Source organism: Ustilaginoidea virens, chromosome 4, assembly GCF_000687475.1.
Source record: "Ustilaginoidea virens chromosome 4, complete sequence".
NCBI classification, from domain to species: Eukaryota; Fungi; Ascomycota; class Sordariomycetes; order Hypocreales; family Clavicipitaceae; genus Ustilaginoidea; species Ustilaginoidea virens.
In genome coordinates, this window is record NC_057319.1 from 692,959 (window position 1) to 710,953 (window position 17,995).

General features: G+C 58.9%; 5 protein-coding genes across 5 annotated transcripts; 2 read left to right on the plus strand and 3 right to left on the minus strand.

The window, feature by feature from the left end:
• Positions 1 to 1,073: 1,073 nt before the first annotated feature.
• UV8b_04720 (uncharacterized protein) lies at positions 1,074 to 2,843 on the minus strand (the record flags this gene model as incomplete). Its single annotated transcript, XM_043142218.1, has 1 exon — positions 1,074 to 2,843. One exon carries the CDS (start codon positions 2,841 to 2,843, stop codon positions 1,074 to 1,076), a length of 1,770 nt encoding a protein of 589 aa, XP_042998152.1.
• An 824-nt stretch (positions 2,844 to 3,667) lies between these two features.
• UV8b_04721 (uncharacterized protein) lies at positions 3,668 to 4,043 on the plus strand (the record flags this gene model as incomplete). Its single annotated transcript, XM_043142219.1, has 3 exons — positions 3,668 to 3,699; positions 3,775 to 3,982; positions 4,041 to 4,043. 3 exons carry the CDS (start codon positions 3,668 to 3,670, stop codon positions 4,041 to 4,043), a joined length of 243 nt encoding a protein of 80 aa, XP_042998153.1.
• Positions 4,044 to 4,777: 734 nt separating this feature from the next.
• Positions 4,778 to 12,920, minus strand: UV8b_04722 (uncharacterized protein; the record flags this gene model as incomplete). Its single annotated transcript, XM_043142220.1, has 3 exons — positions 4,778 to 6,643; positions 6,769 to 6,991; positions 7,111 to 12,920. 3 exons carry the CDS (start codon positions 12,918 to 12,920, stop codon positions 4,778 to 4,780), a joined length of 7,899 nt encoding a protein of 2,632 aa, XP_042998154.1.
• Positions 12,921 to 13,955: 1,035 nt separating this feature from the next.
• On the minus strand, positions 13,956 to 14,198 carry UV8b_04723 (uncharacterized protein; the record flags this gene model as incomplete). Its single annotated transcript, XM_043142221.1, has 1 exon — positions 13,956 to 14,198. The coding sequence occupies one exon, from the start codon at positions 14,196 to 14,198 to the stop codon at positions 13,956 to 13,958; it is 243 nt and encodes an 80-aa protein (XP_042998155.1).
• A 2,570-nt stretch (positions 14,199 to 16,768) lies between these two features.
• Positions 16,769 to 17,243, plus strand: UV8b_04724 (uncharacterized protein; the record flags this gene model as incomplete). Its single annotated transcript, XM_043142222.1, has 3 exons — positions 16,769 to 16,809; positions 16,910 to 17,064; positions 17,149 to 17,243. The coding sequence occupies 3 exons, from the start codon at positions 16,769 to 16,771 to the stop codon at positions 17,241 to 17,243; spliced, it is 291 nt and encodes a 96-aa protein (XP_042998156.1).
• Between the last annotated feature and the right edge of the window lie 752 nt (positions 17,244 to 17,995).

Here is a 17,995-nt window from a genome sequence, read left to right on the forward strand (position 1 = left end):
AGCGACGCTGCAGGTGAGACAAGAGTCTTTTCTTTTCCCATGACGCAGAGGCCGGGCCACCGCTGAGCTGCCCAGCAGACTCGCTTTTTGCCACTGTCTTGCTATTTCTACATCTGGATAGTTGGAAAGATGAGTCGGGCAGGTCATGGTCCGTCTTTGAAACTAGGCAGATACGACTTGTTATGACATCAGGGAGGGCTGCTTACATGCCTATGCATGTCTTGTGGCCAAGAGGCACATATCTTACAGTGGTTAGTTATTATCTAGGTACATGATACTGGCCGCACTTCAGTATCGGATCTTGAGGATTCCTTTTGCCGGCTCTTATGCTTACTTATCCCACTGCTTCCTGTGTAGAATTGCTTACCACCAAGCGTTTCATGCACTGGCACTATTTGCTATTTTGCCTGTTTTCCATGGGAAAGGAAAAGGAATGCCAAGGACTTTTCTACGTGCTCCTCGCTTAAATACCCCGCTCTGCGCGATAACCGCTGTGCAGCTCCGGGACTGTCCGCATCGGTCCGAGGACGGGCCGGGACCCTGGTGACTGGACCGGCTCGTGTTTGGGCTTAGTAAACGGGAAATGGCAAATGACAGGCGGTGGTTTTGTGCCTGGTGAACGGGCGCCCCGCGCTCTGGCAGTTCCCTTGCTCACAATCTACACGTCTTTGCTTTTTTCATTTCGACATGATGGTGTCGCGGCTCGGCGGGCAGGGAAGGACGGCGATCGAGGAAGCCGATGAGGAGTTATGCCGGGGACGTGCCACGCCGAGGGGAGAAGAAGACCCGTGGTCCCGCCCTCTTGTCGGGCGGAGCTACTGGTGCTTTGTTTGAATTTCACGCCATCGGTTTTCGAGCCTGAAGCCTGGGCACGCAAAGACGTGTGCATGCATGTGTGTATGCATCGTGCCCGGGCTCAACTGCTGCTCATTGCCGACTTCCCACTTGGACGTGCGCGAGCTTCAAGACGGCTGCAGAGTTTTCCATTCAACTAAGTCTAACTTGTGTGTCATTGAGCAAAAAACTCGGAGCACTTCATGCTTCATCACATGATGGGCGTGCGCACACGCTCCTCAAGACGCGGCCGTCATCTCCACCGCCATCTCCGTCACCGCAATCACCCTTTCCGACGAATCCACCGCAGTGCCCGCCTTGGGGAGCAGCTCCGGCAGCAACATGCCGCAGCCGAGCTCTCGTCCAGGCCAGGCGCTTTGCAGGCCGTGCCAGCACTCGAAGCTGACGCCGGCCTCGGGGAAGTCCCCGAAATCACACGAAGCCCCCGTCGACGAGTCCAGCGAGGGATACACCCGCGAGGTCAGCGCGAACCGGTCGTTGGCGTAAACCTCGATGATGGACACGTCGACAAAGACCCTGACGTCGAGATGCTCCCCCGGCAGGAGCCTCAGGCTGCCGCTGTCGGGTGTCGCGGTGCCCAGCTGCTTGAGGGAGGATTTCGAGCGGTCCACGGTGATTTCCTGGCGTCTTGTGTCAAAGATGATCCTGGTGACTTCGGCCGAGTCGGGCGCCTGCAGGACGTTGAGGGTGAAGCGCTCGGCACCCGTCAGGTTGGAGAAGGTTGCTCTGACTTCGTAGTTTTGCGACTGGAGCCGGCTGAAGCTGGCGAGCGAGCACGGAGCCGCGGGCCTGAGCTTCTCGAGCTGCGGTGCCGGCCGGACGCCGAGCGTCGTCATGGTGCCGGCTGCGTCGTCGACCTGCCACTCTGGCCACGAGGCCGCGCGGGCGTCCAGGGGCCGGCAAACTTGGACGAGCTCTCTCGGCAGCCCCAGGCAGCCGGCCCAGCCTTGGCCTTGCACCACGTGCTTCTTTGCCGTCTCGTCTGCCCAGCCCAGCTGCAGCAGGCGGTTCTCCTCGTCCCGGAAGACGTGGGCCGCGTACAGGATGCCGTGGTCCAGCATGCTGTGGCTGTCGATGCGGAAGCGAGGCGCCGCCGTGGCGCCGTCGAGGACGAACTTGCCGCCCAGCCAGAGGATGTAGTGGCCGTTGTGGTGCTTGCTCCCCTCCGTTTCTTCCACGCCGACAACGAGGTAGTCGGTGTCGCCCACGCTGAAGAAGCTGGCGCACTCAAAGCTGATGCCCCATCTCCGGCTGCTGCGGTCGGAAACCAGGCTGTGCAGGTCCACGTCCAGGAGGAGCGAGACGTACTCCCACGACTGCAGGTCCGACGACTTGTACAGGTGGAGCTCGGGGCCGCGGCCGCGCTCCCCGGACGCCAGCAGCATGTAGTCTGTGAGGCGGCTGATGCCCAGGGCATCCGACAGCGAGCGGCTCGGGGAGACAAAGGGGTCCCTCCACCCCGTGGTCGCGGCGGCCCGGGGCGGCCCCCGCATGAGGGGGTTGGCCGCGTGCCGCACCCAGGTCTGGCCCAGGTCCGTCGAGATGGCGACCGACTGCGTTTCGCAGCCCTCGAGGTAAGGCTTGGACCAGTGGATGGGCACGGCGGACACGCTGGTGTAGAACAGGTACAGCACGCGCCGGCCGTCGACCAGCCTCGAGACGATGGATCCCGAGAAGACGCCGGCGCAGTCGTACGAGCTGCCGTTCCAGATGGCGGGCATGCAGTCCTGCCAGGTGACGAGGTCGTCGCTCTTGGCCATGCCCCACGCGCAATTGCCTCCCTCGGTGGTCCCGGGATTCCACTGGTAGCAGATGAGGTATTGCCGAGACTCTGGAACGTATACCGCGCCGCAAGGGTCGTTGGACCACGAGTGCGGCGCGATAAAGTGGCAGGTTGGACGGTGTCGAGAGTAGGCCATTTCTCTGGGCGCCGGAGAAAGCAACAAGTCGTTGGGGGAGACGTTGAAGAAGTAGGAGGAAGGGTGCATTGAGCGGGAGCCGAAGAGGGAGCGGAGGATAAATACAAGATCTGGTTTCCGGAGCTAAAGAATCGTCCAAGAGGGAACCGGGTCGGAGCCGTGGAATCCACGACGAGACATTGATGAGAACTGGATGGAGGGCGTGTGCAGAGTGACTGCTGGTGGGTGCCGGGGAGGGGTGGAGCCGCCGAAGGGGGGGGCGTGCCACAGTCTGCCTGATGCCATTGACTGCCTGCCGGTGCCATGTGGGAATTTTATATCTGCCGCCCCGCTTTTTGTACTGCGCGCACGCCTGTGACGCCTGCGATCGGCATGGCGACTACCCTGCACACCCAGATACGGCAGCCCTTTCTCCCCCCAGGCACATGAGAGATCCGGAAAATAGCAGTCCTATCGGGCGGAGAGCCTGAGGAGTCTGAGACTGGCAACAAGTCGTGCTGCAGGCAACTTGCGTCCCAATAGCGCTGAAGCGTGAAATGTACGGTGTGTCCACGGAAAACACTAAAAGTGGGGCGGTAGCTAGCACCTGGTAGCTAGCCATGTGGCGCCTCGTCGGACCGACAAGGACGCCTCCCGGGGGTGGCCGCATAGAACCAAATCCGGCCAAAGGTGACAGCCGACGGCCAAATACCAGGGCCTGAACCGGGGGCCAGAGGTTGCCGGGAGCTTTGCAACCTAGCCTTGCTTGCCCATCTCGCTAGAAGGCCCCTGCCTGGTCGGCCTCGTGATCAGCTAGCGAGCCATCTCGGGAATCACGCTCGCAGTTTTCAATGTTCTGAAATGAATTTCCCTCGCCAGGTGCAGCGCGGTATGCGGGGGCAGGAGCGCCATTTATGCCAGCTGGCAGTGACGGTTGGACGCTGCGGTAGGCCTTTTTTTACTTTCTTTGGTGTGCCGAGAGGGAGGTTGGCGGCAGGAACAACGCTGACGTTTCGGCAAGAGTCAACGAGGGCGGTGGCGGCCGAGCTTTATCAGCAAGTGGATGGGGGATGAGGGATGGTTTGAGCTTTGCGTCGATTGTATCGTTATCCCCCCTGTCTGCCGCAACCAGGCTGTTCTCCGCACGCGAGTTCCGCTTCGGGGTCCGTGAGAAACCCGCAGAAGCAACGGCCAATGAAAGGCATCCCTCTCAGCTGGATGGCTTGCTGGTAAGTGTGCCCAGAATTGTCTCTTAGTAGTCTCTTGTAGCTAATCATGTCGTCAAAGTGACATGTCCGACATCATGGCTCGATGCCAATCAGAGTCACCTCAAGCCCCGAGCAGCGCGTTCGAATCGTGCTTCAAGTCTGACGGCAATTCCGAGGCGCAAGGGAGCAAACATATTTGACACAGCCGATATCAACAGGAGTTGGGCGTGGTTGCATCAATGTCACCGAGATATCGACATATACAGCACATGCAAATTGACGGCTGCTCGTTTCCAAGGGCACCATCAACGCAACCGAGCTTGAAAATCAAAGAGAAAGAACACAAAGTTACCAGGCAGTCAGGCACAAAAGACTGCTTGGCGTTGAGCTTTCTTGACTGCCTCCTTTGCGTGATAAATCGGTCAGCCCCGGAGAGAGAAAAATCAATAACCTCTCAATGTACGTGATACCGTTTCATCGACTTTCGAGACGCGGCTATTGCTCCTCGTGCCGGCCCGGTTTGAACAGTTTCAAATCAGCAATCTAGCGCACAATGGGGTGGGGGATTTCATACGTGATGCGCGGAAAACTGTGAGCGAGGGACGTTGCAAGAGCGGCGGCATAGCAAAATGTTTATCAATCCGAAGAAACTATCATACAGTATTCCATTTGTAACCTACTACACGTCGTCGGCCAGTTCTAACTCGCATTGCGTCGTACATACCGCAGACTGCTTACAGCTTACATCAACCACGAATGCGTGTCCCCATGCAAAAACAGTCAACGCGATCATTTTTCGGCAGCTGGAAACGTTCATCACGGCAAAGGTAAACAGGAGCAAAGCTCCCGCAACACCGGCTGCTTGAACACGTCCCGCACCGTCAGCAACAAGCCGCTCTTTCTGGCCAGCCCGACCAGCTTCATGGCGAGAATAGAATCTCCCCCTATCCGGAAGAAGTTGTCCCCGAGGTCAATTTCATCGGGCTTCATGCTGAGGGCTTCTGCCCATAGTCCTTGCATCTGCTTCTCCACGACCTCTGACGGCGCGTGCTTCTCAGCCGCGCGGCTCGACGCCGTCATCTCCGCGACAGTCAGTTCGGACGCGTGTTGCCGCAGAGCCAGTCTATCTACGCGGCCGTCGTCTGCCGCTACGAATACATCACGGCCGAAAGGAATCAGGACGGCGGGGATCATGACGCCGGGCACCACGCGCGCCAGGGCTCGTCTGACGCGGGACGAGATTTCCTGCACAGCCGTCTCGTCGCGGCCCTCGCTCGCACGGTCCGTGGAAACGAACGCTGCGAGAATCTTCCCCTCACCGTCTTTGGTCTGCACTAGCTCCACCACGACCTCGGCCGGGGTCCACTCCGTCTTGAGGGCGGATATTGTTTCTCGGACACGCTTCTCGACCGTTTCCAGGTTGAAACGCCGCCCACGGAAGGTGACCTCGGTGTCTTTGCGTCCTTGCACTTGGAGAGAACCCCGGTGGTGGTACCGAGCGAGATAACCCGTGCGGTGTCCCCTGCGGCCGGCCACCCGGTCGAGCCATGCAGCTTGCTGCTGAGTGGAAGCAGCATCGGAGTGGAACGTCGCGTCTAAGCCCTTGGTCCCAACCCTGGAAATTTCCAGACACAGCTCGCCGACGGCACCGATCGGAGCCAGCCTCTGCGGGTTGTCTGTTTCGACTATCCACGTGTGCACGTTGAGGAGCTGCGCCATCAGCTGATCGGCGGCATATTGGCCGGCTTTTACCGAGCCGGCGCCCGAGTTCCAGCGGCAGATGTCCAGCAAGTCGTGACTGTTCACCAGGGACATGTCATCCAGCTTCTTCCCATGAAAGGAGCGGTCCAGGAACTGAGCAAGTATATGCGTGAATTGATTGTACCACCGCGTCACCTGGCTTTTTCCTACGAGGGCGGTGTTGTATCTGACGGTGACGCGCGAACCCGCAGGTCTGACCTCGTAAGTTACCAGAATCGCGAATGGAACAGGCGGTGGTGTGGTCTCATCATCGCCCCCAGCAATCACGGACAAGATGGTTTGGAAGTCGCAGGCCAAGGCGCAGTTGTCGTCGATGCGGCGGATTTTCTCCAACCCCGTCTTGCAGAATTGCCTCGCATCGCGTTCTTGCTGCTGTATTGCCTGGAGAAACGATTCAATCGTGTCGTTTCTGTCGACCGAGATGCGTACCGGGAGCAGGGCGCTCTCAACAACGGCTCCGAAGACGGCTTCTGTTGAGCCAACGAGGCTGGAGGCTAAGAGTGCCCAGGCAGCTCTTATGGATGCGACGGCGGCAGCGTCTTCGAGGTCGCCAATGTCACAGCTCGGATGGAAGACGGCCTCTGCCCAGATCTCTTTTGTGCCGTGTTGAAACGGCTGAATCTCCGGAAAGTGAGAGCCCGTTGTGCCCTCGAATTGGGTCTTCCAAAAGGCAGTCGTCGTGGCCTCGTCGCTGCCCACCAGGTGCCTGTGAAAGCTGTTGGACGTTTCCTCGCCGACTTCACCATAACCGTTGACCTGTGCGGATGCCGAATCGAAATTCCCCAGGAGCAAAAAGTCGACCGCAGCAGACAATACGCCGGCAACTTGCCTGACAACTTCACGGCTTATATTTGGCTGCCTGTACTCTATCGAGGCGTCAAGCAAGTCCCCGTCGAAACTCACATGAAGAGTGAGGTCAAACTAGCAAAACATTCATTAGCCCTACTCTTCTTCTCCTCACGCGCCCCCTCTCCCTGTCTCACACAAGAAAGACAAAAACAAAAAAAGCAAAAAAAAATTGGAAAAGCAAAACGCGCAAAACTTACCTCGTGGTGGTCAGCTTCCGCAACTGGCACCAAGCTTAGACTCTGCTCAACAGCGGCCGCTGACCGTTCTGATTCCCGAACCGAAATGGACGTGTTGAAGAGCTTCTTGTCAGATATACCCAGCATGTGCTGAACCTCGGCCAACGACGTGTGCTGCATCGACAAGCGCTCAATAGACTTTGCATTGACGGCCTTGAGAATCCCTCGTGAGGCTCGCGCAGGTCTATGCGGCTGATGAGCAAGTTAGCCAGGGGACCAACCATGCTTTCGATACCGTCTATTGGCGCGTCCCGACCAGACGCCACGTATCCAAAGCAGACGTCATGCGTGCCCACAAAGTACCCCAGGGTCATTGCCCAGACTACCTGGAAGAAGACGGCTCGGGTGACGCCAGCGGCTCTGCAGAGGGAGGTTGGTCCATCGCCCGGCAAGTCAAGGGCCCATACGTCGCTCGAGGTGTTGCTACGAGTCCCGTCTAGCACATCGGAATCGAGCGTGTTGGAGATGGGAAACTCGCAGGGCTTCACGCCCGCGAGCATGGATGCCCACGGTGCCAGCCTCTGGGCAGTTGGCACACTGCATATGTAGCGCATCATGTCGCTGAACGGAGGCGCGGGAGCAGGGGTGATGCCGTGGTAGATGCAGACCAGGTCGTGCAGTATGGCGGACATGGACACGGCGTCGATGAGGGCGTGGTTGATGTCAAGGCGACACGCCATGTCTCCGCTATCAGACCTGCATATCGTAAAGGCGTGCTGGGGCTCGTTCGAGGCAAATCTCGGGGATTCTGCGCGGCCGAGGACCGTTTCCGGCGCCTCTGCGCCAGAGCTACGTGTTGCGACTTGGCTTTGAACCTCTCGCAGAACGACCTGCAAGTACCCCTTTCCTTCGGGATGGAGGGCAAAGACCGTCGACAGGATCGTGTGTCTCTTGACCACCGCCCTCCAGGCCGTCTCCATCCGGACAGGGGCATCCCCATCGATGGTAGTGGCCCCGTCTTTGCCTACACAGCGCCAGATGGAGGAGGTGTCGTACGAGGCATCCTCCTTGTCCAGGCTCAGCAAGATTCCCTCCTGGAGCGGCGAGCAAGGCAATAGGTCGGCGACGTTGTCTGGCCGTATTCCCAAGCCAGGCAGCTGCTCTCTCATCAACCGGTCAAAGCCCTCGTACGGAACACGCAGCAGCGGCACATCGCCGAGTGTAAGAGCAGGCCGCGACCGGGCTAACTCTTCCACGGCGCTTTCCACCTCGCGGCCAAACGCCGCGACCCAGCGCCTCAGCCGGTCGCCGTGTCTGATGTTTCGATTTGTCTGGAAGCTGACGGTGAGCATGTCGCCCTCGACGTCACCGTTGATCTCGATGACGGTGGGACGTCGCGCGCTGCCCGCGATGACGGACACGCTTTCCGCATCGCCCCTCATCTGCGGCGAGTACCTGAACAGGCCGTCGTCTGCTTCGAGCTGCTGGAACCGACCGGTGAGATTAAACGTCACCTCGCACTGGTCGTGATGGCGGAAGGCCTCACGCCCGGACTGGCTGTAGAAGCGGCAGGCAAAGTACGGCAGGCCTTTGCCCGGTATGGCCCTGCGCGTGTCCTTAGCCAGCCTGATGGCGTGAAGGACCGAATCACCCGCCGTGACGGCCACTGGAACGGGGCAGATGGTGGTGAACCAGCCGACGGTTCCCGAGACGTCGGTATGGCTTTGCATCTGCTCGCGGCCGTGACCCTCGATCCAGGGGACAAGCGGGTCCCTCTCGGGAAAGGCCTCGGCGAAGGAGTGGACCATGGCGCCGAGGAGGATGTCAATGGGCTCCGTGCGCAGGCTCTCGTTGGCTTGTCCGTAGAGGAGGCTGGTGACGAGGGAGTCGAAGACGTGCAACGCGGCGACGCTGCTATTGGCCATTGTGTCGTCGGCAGCGTCGAGCCCCCAAAAGCCCACGTTGGCTGGGGGCACGCTGAACGGCAGCACGTCCATGGGGGACAGGTGGCGGCTGGCCCTGATCTGCTCTTGTATCCAGGAGCGCCACGACACCGTGGGCGCGGAGACGAGCTTCCCCTGCTCAATGTGATCTTGAAGGTCGGCCCAGATGACTCTCCAGGACACGAGGTCCACGACTAGGTGATGGGCCGACAGTGTCACAAGCTGCGACCCGTCCGGCAGGTTGAACAGGTCGCAGGCGAAGACCGGCCCGCTTCTGATGTCAAAATTCTCCTGCCGCCACTGCGACAGCTGTGTCACCTGGTCCTGTCCCGAGACGGAGTGTTCCTCAAAGGCAAACGAGCCAGGTCCGCTCGCCGAGATGCTCTGCGTCCACCCCGTCTCGCCCCTTGGGGGATGAAACCGCGCGCGAAGAATGGAATGACGCTCCGCCAAATCCTGCACGGCCGCTGCGATGCTCTCTCCTGCCACCTTCTTGCCGAGCTCCAGCACAAAGGACTGGTTGAAGTGGTTCAGGCCGTCGGGGAATTCCGTGAAAAACAGCTGCTGGATGGGCGACAGGTCAAAGGGCTCGTCCACCCGCTCTTCCTGGTCTTCAGCCGCCGAGTCGAGCAGCAACGCTTTCTGGCAGATCGGCTTGCACCGCCCCGCCAGGCTTCGTATCGAGCCCGCCTCCAGGACGTCTCTGACCGTCGTGGCCAGGTTGCGCTGCCGGCACTGAGCCACGATCTGCATGGCCGAGATGGAGTCACCGCCGATCCTGGTAAAGGCTTTGGAAGCTGACACCTCTTCCGCGGGTAGGTTGAGTACCGACATCCAGATCTGTTGAAGTACCTTTTCCGTATCGGTCAGAGTCTCGTGGACGACGGACTGCTCCGTGACGCTTCTTGGTTGCCCTCGATTGCCGTTCCACGCTGATTCGGCAATGCTGACGATCTTGCGCCGATCCAGCTTTCCCGAGGGTGTCAGCGGGATTCCCTCGACCGCAATGTACGCAACCGGCACCATGTAGACGGGGATTCTGGAGCTGAGGTTCTCGCTGCTCGCTGAAGCCAGATGCTGCACCCGGGCCTGAAGCTCGCCTTGCTCCATCTCCCCCGTCTGGCATTCCAGAGAGACGAGCGCCACCAGAACCGGGCCAGAGCTTGACTTTGGGCGAATGCTCTCCACCACGACCGTCACTGATCTGATGTCGTCGCCCTTGTACAGCTTCATGCTCTCAGAGACCTGATATTCCACCTCGCCCAGCTCCACGCGCTGTCCGCGAATCTTGACCTGCGTATCTTTGCGGCCGATGAAAACAAGCTCTCCCGACGGCAGATAGCGAACCAGGTCCCCGGTGCGGTACAAGCAGCCCCTTCGTCCCTCCTGGTCCGTCGTCCCACGGAGCAGCCACCTAGGGCTCTCGACAAATGACTGGGCAGTCTTTTCCGGATTGTTAAAGTAGCCCTGACCGACGAGAGGCCCCTCGATCCAGAGCTCGCCGACTTCCCCAAGAGGGACCAGCATCTCCGGGTTGTGGGCATTCACCACCCACGTGCACACACCTATGCCCCGGCCGATCGTAATGGTGGGCAGCCTGACTTTTCCGCAAGTGACGCTCGTCGTGCACTCGGCCGGTCCGTACGCGTTGATGATGGTTGTCGCGTTGCCGGCGAGAAGGGCATCCGTTGGCTGCACGGCTTCCCCCCCCAAAGTAAGCACATCCAGCTTGGACAGCACGTCCGGGCCTAGCATCCTCGCCAGCGAAGTTGTCATGTCAACGAGGTTTGCGCGGTACTTGGTGATGGATTCGGCCAGTTGGTTTTCGCGCTCAAACGCAGATGGGACGCAGATGCACCCTCCAGTGGTGAAGGAATGCAGCAGGTTGGCCCACGTGACGTCGAAGGCGTACGATGAGAAGTCGAGGATCCTAGACTTCTCCGAGTAGAGCAGATGTTCTTGCTGGTGTGCAATCGCAGAGCAAAAGTTTTGATGCGATATCATGGCGGCCTTGGGTGTCCCTGTGCTGCCAGATGTGAAGACGACATAGAGCGTCTGGCTGGGCTGCACCGAGGGCAACTCGACAACTTGCTCCGGAGGGGCTACGCTGCGGCTCCGAGGTCCCACAACCAGCATGTCCACGTCTTCGGCAATCAGCTTCTTTGCTAGACCGGTGTTCTCGACGGACGAGATGGCGAGGCGGAAGGGGATCTGCGCGGCAAGAGATCGCAACCTCTCCTCGGGTAGAGTCATGTCAAACGCTACGCAGGCTCCTCCGGCCTTCATGACGGACAGGGCGGCAACGGGCATCCACATGGACTTTTCGAAAAAGAGAGGGACAAAGGTCCCCGCCGCGCCCATGGAAACAAGCCTGGACGCCAGGTTGCCGGACAAGTCGTGCAGCTGACTGTAGGTCAAGTCGCCGTCCCAGGCGCACACCGCCGGGGCCGAGGGCTGCTGCTGCACACGCTGTGCAACCAGATGGTGTATGCAAGCATGCCTCGCCGGTGGCACGCGCTGGTTCCAGCCCCAGATCCGATGCAGCCCAAAGGGAGTCTGGGTCTCAGCTGCAATGCTACCCACCCTGTGCGAGTAGTGGCTCTCGTCGGAGAGCAGGCGCAGCACCGCAGCCAGGTTCCCCGCGACGTGCCGCACCTCGTCCCGCGATATCAGGCTGCTGTCAAAGTCGAGGAATATATGCGCCGACCGAGACTCGACGTTGCACTCGATAATCAGGGCATTCGTACTAAAGTCTCGCCAGGCATTCGTGCTCGTCTCGTCGTCAATCTCGGGAAGCAAGGGGCTGCCGGCGTCTTGGTCACCACGCCGTCCTCCGCCAGCGCCGCCGGTTGACTGGACAATCAGAAGCGTCTGGAAGTCGCAGGCCAAGCCGGCTTCCTCGCTCACGCGACGTATGTACTGCAGCCCGGTCTGCTCAAAGGGAATTAGGTCAGCAGACTGGCGCTGTATGCCTTGCAGAAAGGCGTCGACATGCTGGTCGGCGTCGACTCCGATCCGGACCGGAAAGGTGGCAATGGCCGGGCCCACCATGACCTCGATGCCGCCGACCGGAGCCTGGCGTCCGTTGACGGTGACGCCGAGGATGGCCTCGTTCGCGCCGGTGCAGGACGCCGCAACCACGGCCCACGCAGCCCGCAGCAAGATGGTGGGCGTGTACTCGACGCCGCTCCATTTCAGACGGTCGACTGTAATCTCAAGTCGACAGTCGGGCGCAGGGCTGGGGGTCCCGGCCTCCCACGCGGGGAAATGAGCGCCCTGGATCTCGGAAAACTGGCTTTGCCAAAACTCCGACTTGGTCCTCTCGTCCACCCCGGAAACGTAGTCGAGAAAGTCGTCCATGGCGTGCAGGTGCTGCAATTCACCACTTTGGCCGTATACCTGCTCCACCTCGCGGAGCATCAGGTCCATGGACCACCCATCGTAGATGGCGTGATGCATCTCCCACAGGAGCACGCCCTCTCCGTCAGCACCGCGAGGCAGCATATGGAAGCTGGTGAGTCTCGTGCCCAGCCCCATGGGCGGCTTGGCTTGGGCAGCCTCGCTCTCCCAGTGTGCTTCCTCGGCCAGGACAGCCTGGACGATTCCATGTCCAGGTATGCTGACCATTCTTGTGCGGAGGATGGGGTTCATGACCACCACCTGGTTGCACGCATCTCGCAGCCTGTCGAGGTGAATGGACTTGTCGATTCGGAACTTCATCCTGGCCACGTAAGCCCCCGGGTCTTTGCCGGTGAGGGCTAGCAGGCCTTCCTGGAGGGGCGTACAGGGCAGAATGTCGACAATGCTGCCCTCGTCCACCTGACAGACCCTGGAAGCATAGGAGCGCATCTCATTTTTTGCGGCGAGTTTGGTGAGCCCCGTCTGCCCGTTGGCCCGGTAGCTGTTGTTTTGCCGCAGCGCCGAGACGTCTTTGAGCACCGGGTGAGTGTAGACATCTCTGGGGGTCAACTGGACGCCATTTGCGCCGCAGAGCCTACAGAGGGAAAAGACCTTGCAAGCGTCGCCGCCGAGCTTGAAGAAGTGACTGTCTCTGGCTAGGGATTTTGCATCGGCTCCGAGGACAATGGCCCACGCGGTCTGCATGGCAATTTCAGGCCCACATGGCGGTCGTTCAATATCCGTCACATCTTTCTCGGTGGCGTCCGCTACGTCAATACTGGCGGGCTTTGACAAGAAGTACTGCAGAATTGGCGGCAGATCAAGACTCATGGTGGGCGTTGGACTTTTTTCCCCTCTTTTCTTGCCCCCTTTTTTCTTTTCTTTTCTGCTCTCTTTTTGATTTCCTTTGCCTTTTGCGTTTCGTTTTGAAGATGTTGTCCCTGCTCAAAACCAGGTTTGCGTTTGCACGACGCAGACACCAATATAAAGTGACAAGGTGAGTGCGAAAAGAAGAGGGCAAAACGATCTGACAGCAGATGCGTAGTGACGCATCGCATGACGGCGAGGCCTGCAGTATATATATATACCAGGTCCTTCTTCTACGATCAGCGGCAGCGCGATGCTTGGCGCGTGCTTTGGCAAATCTCTTTCGATTTCATAATGGATTCTTCTTTGAGATGACGTGTGATATGCAAGCCATCACATTCTTCTCCCTCGATTCCGGAAGAGGCCATGATGCCCATCGGAATATACCCAGACGGAAAGCGCCATCAGGTGACTGACTATTCTTGCCTTGCGGTCATGGAAAATGCGGGGGTGGGAACCAGGCTAAGCCGGGATAGCGCGCAGGAGAAGTCTTTACCGAATCCGTCATGTGAAATCTTCGCCTTGCTGCCTGGGGGGATGAGGGGGAGCTGAGCCTTCATGCATACGACTTGTCAGAAATGATTCTGTATGGGGAAAGCGCGCGATGTTTCGGTCTTTTCCGTCGAAGTATTCCAGACACGGGTTTACGAATCAAGCTACGTCCGTACGCTGACAAGAATTTCGAACGAGAATAGAAAGGAACTCGGGAAACGACCCCGCAAATTCGGCACCTGCCCATCTTGGCCAGGGCTAAGGGTCCGCAGAACGTCGCGAATCCATACCACCAACGGCCGTGTCGTGTCACTGGCTCCACCAATAACTCTCCCCCGTCGCTGCCGCGATTCGCGGTCCTCCTAAATCCGCTTCGAGATCAGCCCTGAACAGTGCAATACAGTACAAGCCGGGCGACGTGTTACAGACTGAAGCCCGAACTGGGCTACGCCGTCTATCCAGTCATGAGCCCGTGCTTGGGCTGGCGCCTGCTACCCACTGCTACTGCTACGTCTTGCCACGGAGAGAGTGACTGGGAATTCCATTCCCGGTGGTCACTTGATGATCGTGACGAACGCCGCTGACTGTTTGCTCGACCAAGAGTGCCCTGGGATCTGCTGAGCTCCAGTTCACTGAACACTTGTTAGTCAGAGAATATGCACAAAGCAAAGCCGTTGCCGAAATAAGCTCCAAGTGAAACATCCCGCCTTGGACATGTCTCGCACAGCCCACAACCCATGCAAGCCGCATGTGCCACAGCCGTCATCCCTGTCAGAATGTCTCACGACTCACAGCCTCTTCATCACTCGCGAATGGAATATGGGACACGAGTTTGCCATCGACCGCCTCGCCTCGTCTCATCCTTTCACGTACTCTTTCTGCACCATGGCTTTTTTGCGCTTAACACGCTGTCCAGTTTACGTCCAAAGAGTGACCTCGGGCGCTACCCCGTGCTCGTCTTATGTCGATCATGGCACGAGGCGGAGTAAGCATGCGAAGGGTGCGCAACAGTCCCTGATTCAGAAAAACAAAAGGCGGCGAATAACACGGCTTTCATATCATTCTCTATATTACATGTCCGTAGAGCTTTCTCGTGACCAAAAAAAAAAAAAAAAAAAAAGAAAAGAAAAACTGTTATGAATGCACAGGTAAGATCTCAGAGTCGGTAGAACGCCGAGCACCGCCTGATGCAGCTATTTGGTAGGATAAGGGCAGGGGTAGCCCTCCTTACTAGAAGCCTTCCTAGCGATGAAAAGCAACAAGAACAAACAAGCACGCTGATGGCCGCTCCACCTCCAGTTCCTATTGCCAAGTACACAAACTCGCAGCAACGGAGTTTTCACATCACCAGGTCAAACTGCCAATAATTCCATCACTGCCGATGCACCTGTCTCACACCACTGGGGAAGCGGCATCCAAAACACCTCCGCACCCTGCCCCCCCCCCCCCCCCCCCCCCACCGTCGGATGTTTGTGGACATGGACCGGGTTCAAGCTGAATACACATGGCAGTCACGCCGCAAGCCATGGCCCTTGGGTCCGGTTCACTTCCTGCCGAGCCTCGCCGTGACGCGCGAACATTGGCTGCTCGTCATTTGGGGCGCTATTGCGTGCTGGGCATGTATCTGCTGGGCAAACTTTTGCAGCTGCAGACGCCATGGCAGGAACCTCTGCGTGAAACTCGAGGAAAAGTAGAGCATCTCTTGGTACGCCATCCACTGTGGAAGCCGGAAAACCGTGCCCTAGCCAATGGTATTGCCCGAATTTAATGGCGCGACGGTTACCGCGTTTTGATGATGCGCAAGTCGGAGCATAGCGTCAGGTGGCCGAGCGAAGCGGTCGGGGACTTTGCGCCGTGGAAGTCGAAAATTCGCAAAATCGCATGGGAGATGAGCCGCATTTTATACTTCACGGCCGTCGACGAAGAGGCCGACGAACAGGGCCGGAAACAGCCGCCGCACATGCCAGAAGGCGCCCTCGGCCTTGCCTTGCCTTGCCTTGCCCTGCCTTGCCGAAGCGGATCTGGCATCAAGAGTCATGCGCATGCCTACTCCAGACCACGGCAGATCCAGCTTCACCAGCATCTTGGCCGCGTCTCCCGCCGGCGAGATTCGCTCAGAAAAAAGCCGACTCTTGGCCGCCACCGACGACTGAAACTTCGTCCTGCACGGGCGACCGGTCCGACAAGCTGCCCGTCGTGGGAAGCGGGTGCCGGTAGAGAAGGGGGGGGGGGGGGGGGTTCCGGCAAGATACTCCCGCCGTGTGAAGAAAGAAATATGCCGCAACTGGCCGATCCAAAGGACACAGCCCTGGTGCTTCCATTGCAACGCTGGGAGCGGCTGTCAGGTTGGGGCATGCGAAGGCTATTTGCGCCGTATACGACGTCAAGTGGACCTGGAAATATCACTCGACCGTACGCTCGGGGCAAAAACAAACCCATTCCCCGGACGTACTCCAGCTGCACGGCTACCCCGAAGATTGGCATCGTGTCCGTCACAGTTTAGCCAAAAGTTGGCTTGGTTTGGGGCAGCCTGAACAGCCGGGTGAAGGGGGGGTTGGCTTGGACTGTTGGTTTGCTTGGTGTTTGTCGCGAGTCGATTGTGCAGGGTGCCGGCAGGAAACAAAACTCTTGCTGTACATGCCGCAAACCAACGGAGAATCAGGCGTCTACGGAGAGTTTCTGACGATGGAGCTGTCGGAATTCGATCAAATAGCCTTTACGTCAATCTTACTTGACCAGAACAAGCTGCAGTATGTTCAAGCGCAACTACGCACCGTCCCATGTCCACCTGCCGCCGGGGCTTTTCCACTGAGAGGACGCAAAGCGCCGGCCCCTCCCCCCCCCCCCCCCCCGGATAATCTTGGCAGCTCCAGGATGTTCCTAATGACGCACAGAAACGACGTAATCCCCCCCACAGTTTTGTATCAGCTTCGGATAATAGCCTGGATGGAGTTCAGTCAGAGGGCCCGACCCCCTAATTGTCATATATCGCGCCGCCAGGGTTCGCGCGCAAGCCCGTTGCATGTAAATTGACAAAGACGTGGCAATACGCACTTGGACATGCTGGATCTGCTCTCGCCTTTCCGTGGACTTGCATCCTCCAGGGAGGATAAAGCGAGGCCACGGATATTCAACAGCCGCTCTTACCGAGATGACAAACTCGTACCTACAAGATGGCGCAGCCGCAGATGGCGCAGCCGCAGATGGCGCAGCCGCAGATGGGACATAAAAGGAACCAGTAGTCCGCGAGAGCACAGGACGAAGAATCAAATACAAACCCAGCACAACTGGTCGGACGGCGCGGACATCTGAGCCCGAGAATGAAAGTTGCTTCCATCACCACGCCTCTGCTTGCTGCCGCGTACGCCTTCCCCCATCCCCCCCCCCCCCCCCCCCCCAAATGCCTGGACCCTGGGCCCGATGTAAGCAACAGAGGGCGGCAGCTCACAGCCAAGAGACAGGGCGCTTGCCGAGAAGCACCACAGATGCAATTGCTGCGTAGGCGGCAAGATTTACGAGGACTACAACCGAGTGGCGTGCGAGGACTGGAGCGTCATGTTTCCCAACAGTCATTGGGACGACAGCATCAAGGCCTGCGTTGATCCCGGCACCTTCCGTAAGCCCGAGGGATTTCCACGGATTCACGCGAGCTTTCCCACGACGTGCAGCAAACGCCCCTTGTGCTAACTGTCGCTTTTAGGTGGGATTGACTGGAACAGATGGTCGAGACAGTGCAGAAAGATAGGCGTTGACAAGTACCACTACCCTTACATCGACATACATGCCTGCTGCTAGATGCCCACGACCTGGCGAGTGCTAGATACGCTAGGCATCTGCTGCTGAAGAGGGGGGGGAAGGAGAGAGTGAACTTTCTCGGGTTGGCGAAACGGGTTCGTTCGGGGACGTGTACGAATAGAGAGCAAGGGCAAGGCGTCAGTGTCCCGGTTGAGTGAAAACAAAAACAGTTACATGTTCTGATGCTCCGATGTCTTTCAAGCGTCCCGACCGACAGGGCCGCTACATACATACAGCACATGGACGCGGCTGCCGGCCAGCAATCTCTGCCAGCCAACAAGTTGCCGCCGCCGAGGGTTTCCCATCGCCACGTGCGCCCGCGGCGGCGGGGTCCGAATAGTGCTGCAGAGGCGGTTCGTTCTGGCAGCGCCGAGTCCGAGTCGAAGGAGGAACCGCCGCATGAGCCGCCGCATCGACCGCCGCATAAATCGCCGCATAAATCGCCGCATGAATCGCATTTGCCCAGCCTCGTCCCACCGCACCCAAAGGTCGCAGCCAATCAAGGCCCTCGTGCGGCTCAACGGAAACGCCAAGGCCTCTTCGCTAATCTAGAACCGGCCAAGGCGACCAGTCAAGCGACCCTGCCAAGGCCCTATTCCCACGTGATGGAGACCCCACCCCTCCTTCAACCCCACCCCTCCTTCAACCCCCCCCCCCCAACCTCCCCTGCCCCTCGCCCTCCCCCCCCAACCAGCGCAGATGCCGGCCAAAATCGATCGAAACGGAAATGCCCACCAGACGCAGGCCAAGGC